Source organism: Monomorium pharaonis, chromosome 2 (genome assembly GCF_013373865.1).
Source record: "Monomorium pharaonis isolate MP-MQ-018 chromosome 2, ASM1337386v2, whole genome shotgun sequence".
In the NCBI taxonomy this organism is placed as follows: domain Eukaryota; kingdom Metazoa; phylum Arthropoda; class Insecta; order Hymenoptera; family Formicidae; genus Monomorium; species Monomorium pharaonis.
In genome coordinates, this window is record NC_050468.1 from 15583362 (window position 1) to 15591450 (window position 8089).

At 28.0% G+C, this 8089-nt stretch overlaps 1 protein-coding gene across 1 annotated transcript; it reads left to right on the plus strand.

The window, feature by feature from the left end:
• The first annotated feature begins 760 nt into the window (after positions 1-760).
• Positions 761-7794, plus strand: LOC105834744 (UDP-glucose 6-dehydrogenase). Its single transcript, XM_036283392.1, has 6 exons — positions 761-1277; positions 3087-3563; positions 4285-4482; positions 4896-5342; positions 5736-5891; positions 6069-7794. Exons 2-6 carry the CDS (start codon positions 3096-3098, stop codon positions 6243-6245), a joined length of 1446 nt encoding a protein of 481 aa, XP_036139285.1. The 5' UTR covers positions 761-1277; positions 3087-3095; the 3' UTR covers positions 6246-7794.
• The last annotated feature ends 295 nt before the right edge of the window (positions 7795-8089 follow it).

Genomic DNA, 8089 nt, shown 5'->3' on the forward strand with positions numbered 1-8089 from the left:
ATACATATTTTAGCTAGGACTGACCACCCTGGCTAAGATATTATTTTTCGCAAAAGCTGTATATAAATTATTGGGAAAATAATACATACCTTAGCCAGGACTGACCACCCTGGCTGAGGAATTATTTATCGCAATAAATTATTCGCAGTAATTCGGGAAAAAAAGGAAACCTTACAGATGCATTACAGATTACAGCATTGAGTTAGTTTAGTGCATCATAGTATCTATAGCTAGTAATTATTTCAAAACTGATAAATGTGTCGGTGCGGTTTATATACGCTACAAATATTAAATTTACAAGAAATTATTATTTAGCACCAAATTCTCTTGCCGTAGATCAAATAATGTAATAATGTAATTTTAAAAAATGCCGCTATTATATGTAAGGTTGTGTTATTCACGGTGTTTAATTTAACGATTGTGTGTTCTAATATTTATACTTTTTCTAGTTTAAATATCTTTACTTCTTTATATTTGATTGATTTTTTATAACTATGGCTGTTCACATTTGCATAAAATAGATTTAAAATATGAATGCATATAATTGTAAAATTTATAGCATGAAACAGAACCAAATAAACGTGGACATAGCATAGAAGAGACCCAAAAAGTCATGTACATTACCTACGGGATTTATAGATATTTGACTACATAGTTCAATGTGCACATTTTGTGTACATAGAGGCGCTGATGGATGAAAACGACGCGATGACCGCTGTCGGGAGTCTCAGGTTTCTCTCTGGTACAATAAAATTATTTTACTGCGTATCCCATATTAAAACATAAGAACTTTTTCATATGTCTCATATGAAATTTTTATCGTCTTGTTCTGCACCAATATTAAATAAGTTTTTCGTAAATAATCGTCAGAAAGCAATACAGCGTTGCCAATTATTTACGCACGCGCGCCATTGTGATCTGTGATGTTCTAGCACTTCTCTAGCATGGGCTAGCATGGCAAGTTGGCAACATAGTTACAACGGCGCGGCCTCCTTGCGGCTTGCGGCCTCGATGTTTCTACATTGTAGTACGTGGTTTCTACCTCATAGTATCGTGAAATGACGGACGCGTAGCGTCCAGAGAATCTAGTGACAGAAGTCTGTGCAACGCGATTTAGCATCGCCACATTGCAATTTTTTCTTATAAAAGATTGCTTTTCTACAGTGAAAGCTACGTTTCCACTGTTATAGGCTGTAACCTGTATTCTACATTGCGTCCGTCTTTATGCCACATTTTTACTGATCACCAGAGAATTGTTCATTATTTTAGTTGAGCAGGTAACAAACGGAGTATTCTGATTTTTCTTAGAAAACCTCGAACAAATTGGAGCCTGTAACTGTGCTTCAAAACTTTATAAAAGAACAAACATCAATTTATTTTTCAAATGTTCAACTAAACAAGTACAATTGTAAGATTTATTACTTTATCATTTTACGTCAAAAAAAAAAGTTTTTCATTTTTTTAGTAATAAAATTATCATAATTCTATATTATAATTAATTACATATAATACTATGTATACTAGAATATATACGGAAGAATCACAATGTGGTCAAATCATGGAGCAAATGGATAAAGCAAGTGGAAAACATTTAGACTTCCGTTGATATTCTATTGATATAACTCATATCAGAAAAAGCTAGATATATTTTTATCAGCTTCCGGGCATTTGCAACATTTAGGAAATGACTATTTTAAATATCTTTTAGTAATAAAGATATATAAGAATGCTTTCTTTGGGATCTTTATTCATTAGTCTGAGAAAGTTATTCTGCATGAATTTTTATTTTAGTGGTATTCTATTTTATTTATTTTTATCTAATTTTATTCTATTTTATTTTCTACTGTATATATCTTTATTCCGTTTTATTTTTAATTTATTATTTTGTTATAAAATAATTGTTTTACATGATTGATTTATTTTTTCAGATAATATCTATACTTTAATGATAACTTGTAAACATGTTTATTAGATATCTATTAGATTATATATATATATAACTTAATCAGCTATATAAGTGTACTAAAATTATTAATTACATTTAAAAATAATTTGACGTAAAATGATAAAGTAATAAATCTTACAATTGTACTTGTTTAATTTTAATAATAAAATAATCATGGTAAAAGAAAAAAAAATAAACAGAAATACTTAAAATTTAAATAATAATAGTGTGTATCACGGCTCTTTGTATTAACATAATACTAGTTAGTATATTGGAATGCTAGTAGAGCCAAAGCCAGTTGGTGTTTGCTATAAAGTATATTTCTTCTACAGAGCTTTTTCAGTACAGACGTTTCGGCACATTTTCTTTGGCCATCCTCAGTGTGTGATAATCTTATACATACTAAAAATTCTTTCCTATGCTTATGGTATATCTAGACATTTGTCATTCCTTCCCATTTTTCACAATATTGCTGTTAAACAGTGGGATTAATTTCTATGTATCCGTGAAAGTCCTTGGTATTCTTTATTTTGGTAGTCTACAGTTATCTGCAAAGACACAAACGTTAAAAGTAGGAATATTGACAGGCTATAAAGACGAACAATGACACCTATAAATAAAGAAAGAATACCAAAGACTTTTACGGAAACATAGAAATTAATCCCACAGTTTAACAGCAATATTGTGAAAAATGGAACGACAAATGTCTAGATATACCATAAGCATAGGAAAGAATTTTTAGTATGTATAAGATTATCACACACTGAGGATGGCCGAAGAAAATGTGCCGAAACGTCTGTACTGAAAAAGCTCTGTAGAAATATACTTTATAGCAAACATCAACTGGCTTTGGCTCTACTAGAAATACTTAAACCATTTAATTTTTTTGCTTTAATACTTTATCTTAAATTATTTAATAGTATATATATAATATATATAATATATATAAATTACTGGAAAAAGATCTATTATTTTGTGTAATCTTTTCTTTGTATATAAATTGATAAAATATTTGTGTGTGATAAAACTTCTTTTTCCATCACAAAATATGTCATTTATTTCAGATATTTATATTTTATAATCGTGATTTTTTAATGTACAACTTTAAATATAATTGTAATAAATTTGTCAATTATTACAGTCAATCAAAATGAATACAAAAATCCGAAGAATTTGTTGCATTGGAGCCGGTTACGTGGGTGGTCCTACATGCAGCGTTATCGCATTGAAGTGCCCAGAAATTCAAGTGACCGTTGTTGATAAGAGTAAAGAGAGGATAGCACAGTGGAATTCACAGAAATTGCCGATATATGAACCAGGCTTGGATGAAGTGGTGCGAAAATGTCGCGGGAAGAATTTATTTTTTTCTACTGATATTGAGACAGCAATTCAGGAGGCTGACTTAATATTTATTTCGGTGAACACTCCAACGAAGACTTTCGGCAACGGCAAGGGAAGAGCAGCGGATTTGAAATATGTGGAAAGCGCTGCTAGAATGATTGCGGAAGTTGCAACGGGAAATAAAATTGTTGTGGAAAAGAGTACCGTACCAGTAAGAGCGGCTGAGAGCATCATGAACATTCTTCGCGCTAATCACAAGCCAGGTGTTTCCTATCAGGTAAGAGATACATCACCCAAAAGTATGTTATATTTAGATTTTTTTGAGTACAACTTTTATTTAAGTAAATCAAATGGATTCCACATTTTATAATAAATACTTTGTCAGATCTCATAACACATTACGTACAAAATGTATCTAATACCAGGTATTTATTGTAAAATGTAGAATTAATTTGACTTATTTGAATAAAAGTTATGCTGAAAAAACTTAAAAGTTGATATATTTTTGGCCAGTACTGTATATGTTTATTATTTTTTAATGTAAATAGTAATTTAAACAGAAAGCGACAATTTTTCCAATAGTTTTCTTCTTTAGAATTTATTTAATACATTTAATTTTTGATACTATATCTTTTTCTATATTTACCTTTATCTATTTAAGTATTCTTGATATTGCAACATTACATAAAAATTATTCAATGGATTGTGCAGTAAAATTTGCAAAATGTTGAATTGCATTTTTAAAATTAATATACTCGGTACAGGTGATGGAATTTTAATGCATTTTTGCTGTACACATAACTGATTGACTGCCAATAGTAATCGCATCTAATAATAAATCTTGTTAAATTAATGTTTTTCATTTAAGATGACATGATTCTTACTTCATACCACATGATTATTTACAACCTTTTTTTCGCTAAAATGTTTGCTATAAATATGCCCAACAATTTCTCACCATAATTGTCTCCTTGTTACCAGAATATTAATTTTTTTAGATTCTTTCGAATCCGGAATTTCTAGCTGAAGGAACTGCCATAGAAGATCTAGTAAATGCGGATCGGGTACTGATTGGTGGAGAAAATTCGCCAGAAGGACAAGCAGCCATCGAAGAACTTTGTAAAGTGTATGAACATTGGATTCCAAGAGAAAATATTTTAACAACTAACACATGGAGCTCAGAACTGTCGAAATTGGTGAGTAATTGTACATTTCACATTCTAGTTGTAAAAGCAGTATTGCTATGTAAATAGGCTATGTAAATCTTATTAGACTGTTGCAACATACTGTTTACAAATGTAGAGAGATTACGTAATAAATAATTTTAATTCAAAATGTAATATGTAATAATAACATAGAATATAACAATAAAAATAATTCAGATAAAATTATATTTTACATTTATATACATTGTTTAACATAATTATACAATTTTATGTATATTTAGTGGAATCTGTTGTGATAAATTACGCTTGTATGTGTATCAAGCCACAAACTACAAATTATTTATAAATAATGTAACTTATTCATTGTAGAAATTTTATTATCTTAGTAAAACTCTGTTAAATTCTTTGTAAAGTGTAAAGTAAATATTTATTTTTGATTTTAGGCTGCAAACGCTTTTCTCGCTCAACGTATTTCTAGTATCAACTCATTGTCAGCAGTGTGCGAAGCTACGGGTGCCGACGTGTCCGAGGTCGCTCGAGCGATCGGACTTGATTCTCGAATCGGTTCCAAGTTCCTTCATGCGTCGGTCGGTTTTGGTGGTTCTTGCTTCCAAAAAGACATTCTAAATTTAGTATATATCTGTGAATGCCTAAATTTGCCCGAGGTGGCGGCATATTGGCAACAGGTGATTGATATGAACGAATATCAAAAGTCACGATTTTCTGCGAAAGTTATAGAATCTCTTTTTAATACCGTGACGGATAAGAGGATTACCATGTTGGGTTTTGCCTTTAAAAAGAATACAGGAGATACTCGTGAATCACCAGCAATTCATGTCGCTAAGACGTTGTTGGATGAAGGCGCTGTTCTTCACATTTATGATCCCAAGGTCAGCTCTTTCTCTTTTCTATGTACAATGTGCTTCTGGTGTATCGGATTTGTTCTTTATAACAGATTCCCTACATTTTATTACGATCTGTCATTAATTGTTTTTATTAGTTTTTATATTTTATATTTTATTATTTTGTTACTATTTTATATTATTTTATGTTTATATTGATAATATTTTTAAGATTTTTGAAAATTAATTAAAATTAAAAAATTTAATTTAATATAACAAATATTTTGATATACATGTAATTTATATCATATACAACGCATATTTTATATTGTTATTAGATATGATAATAATTAAGATATAAAATGTAAAAAAATATTTTAAATAATTAGTAATGACCAACGAGTATATTGCTTTTTTTATACGATGCCTTTCTATTTACAGGTTGAGGAAACTCAGATTATTCAAGACTTGACTCATCCGAGCGTAACGAATAATCCTGAAGATATAAAAAATCGAATCAGTATTTATAAAGATGCTTATAGTGCCACAAAGAATACACACGCGATAGTTTTATGCACAGAATGGGATGAATTTATTGTAAGTAACAAAAAGGAAAGAAAACATCATTTTTGATAATTATAATGATTTATAATATTATCTAATTTTGTCATGCAATTATATATTTAATGCTACATTAAAATGTAATATAATATTGAAAAAATTAATTAATATTTTATTGTTTTTTTTTTTTTGTTGTTTCAATATAATTTATAGGAACTGGATTATACGCAAATTTATGCAGACATGATGAAGCCAGCATATATTTTTGATGGAAGAAAAATTTTAAATCATGATCGATTGCAAAGGATTGGTTTTGTTGTTCAAACTATTGGTAAAAAACTCACCAGATCCGCAATTTCGAGAGCATGGGGTAGTCAAACGCAAGTTTAAAAAAACGGACCAAACTATAAGCAATACTTCCAATTTTATAAAATACGTCAACAATTATTGCAATAATTTTGATGTGTTAATTCAAACATATGTATGCATTTGTGAAAGTAGGAATTTCATTATTTTTTAATTAGATATATTTATCTTCTAATAGATGATATCGATACAGACTGCGCGTCGTAATTTAGGTAATCGAATACAGATAATTCGGTTACATGCGATGTTTATTTTATTTTAGATTATCAATTTATATTATTTTTTAGAAACTGATGGATTTAAAAAAAGATGCAATCACAAAATGCAATATGTCATCAGAAATATATTTTAACAATTAGAAAATATTGCAAAAATATAATTTATATTTGAGATATTTATCATAATTTTTTATCTAACTGAATTTTTTTATTAAATCGAGTTCTCTCAACGAAAAATTAGATCTGTCTATGATACTATGTTTAAATATCACTAGGATACTTAAAAGAAAAGAAGAAATTATTACATTTTTTAATCTCAAAATCTTTAATTACAATCTTTTTTATTGTATTTAATATCAATCTAATGTGGAAGTTCAATAGATTTCGTAGTATCCTTCTTTTGAATCATTTGGGCGATTTACTTTAATAGTTGGAGGTTTATTAAGATATGCCAATTGCGTGACGACCAAGCTTGATAATTAATGTTAACAGTGACTGTAACAATAGCGGCGTTATTTGTAATGATTATTTTTTTTTTGGTAACAATCGTTTTTTTTTTATCAGTAATGGTAACATTGTTATATTTTTACAGTGACGGTAACGAATCTAATTATTATTTTTTGTAACTTTATGAATGTATAATGTAATGCTTATGATCTATGTTGACTAATCAAACCCACTATACATTTGAACTGGTCAAATAGCAACAGACATTGAATACAACTTGTGAAAAAGTAACAAATCGTTACCTTCTAATATTAGTAACTTTTTAAAATCAGTAATAAGTAATAGTAAGTTACTTTAAAAAAAATGATGATAACATTAATTTTAAATAACGTTCCTCAACTTTGGTGATAATTAATGAAAATAAAAACGTATTAAACAACAATATAATGCAATTGATAAAATGTATTTGCGTCATTAAATAGTTCAGAGAAATTAATTCATTAATTTTTATAGTTAAAAATCATATTTTAGTAACAAGCTTTATAAAATGCATAACTAAGGCAATACTTTTTATTGCAAACATGATGGAATCATGTCTTTCTCCATGTTGCCAAAATCTTTGTTTTTTAAAAATTATTTAATTTATTTATAATTAAAATTAAGTAAGTTTAAAAGAAAAAAATTGCGAGAAAGTCTTGACAGCGCTTGAAGAGTATCATCGTGTTTACAGTGTATTTTCTATAAAGTGTTAAAATTATAGTTTAAAAATTGATTTCCAATTCAAAATAGATTAGATCATATTATTACGGTATCTATTGCTTTAAGATACTATGAAATCTCTTGAATCCTTGTTTTATAATTTTAATCTAAATATTTAAATATACTATCAATTGCAACAGTACAAAAAATTAATCATTGAACGAAAACTATGTACGCAATGTTAAATTACAAGAAAATGATAATAAATTTTAAGTGCTATGAACGTTATATATCTCTATTTTTGTTTATTTTTTTATGATTATTTCAACAATTTTAATGGCATTTTAATATTAAGTTAATAAAAGCATATTCCATATATATTATCTCTTATAAGGCGTATTTATATAATAATAAATAATACGCGTAATAAACATTTATTTTATTATTATTATTTTGAGTTTTTGACTTTTATTTGTTATCATATTTACATTAAATGATTATTAC

Bases quoted from the DNA above. Each gene is read 5' to 3' on its own strand.
- LOC105834744 (XM_036283392.1), top strand. From the start codon at position 3,096: ATGAATACAAAAATCCGAAGAATTTGTTGCATTGGAGCCGGTTACGTG. The intron at 3,564-4,284 runs GTAAGAGATACA...TAATTTTTTTAG, and splicing joins AGCCAGGTGTTTCCTATCAG to ATTCTTTCGAATCCGGAATT. The intron at 4,483-4,895 runs GTGAGTAATTGT...TTTTGATTTTAG, and splicing joins GCTCAGAACTGTCGAAATTG to GCTGCAAACGCTTTTCTCGC.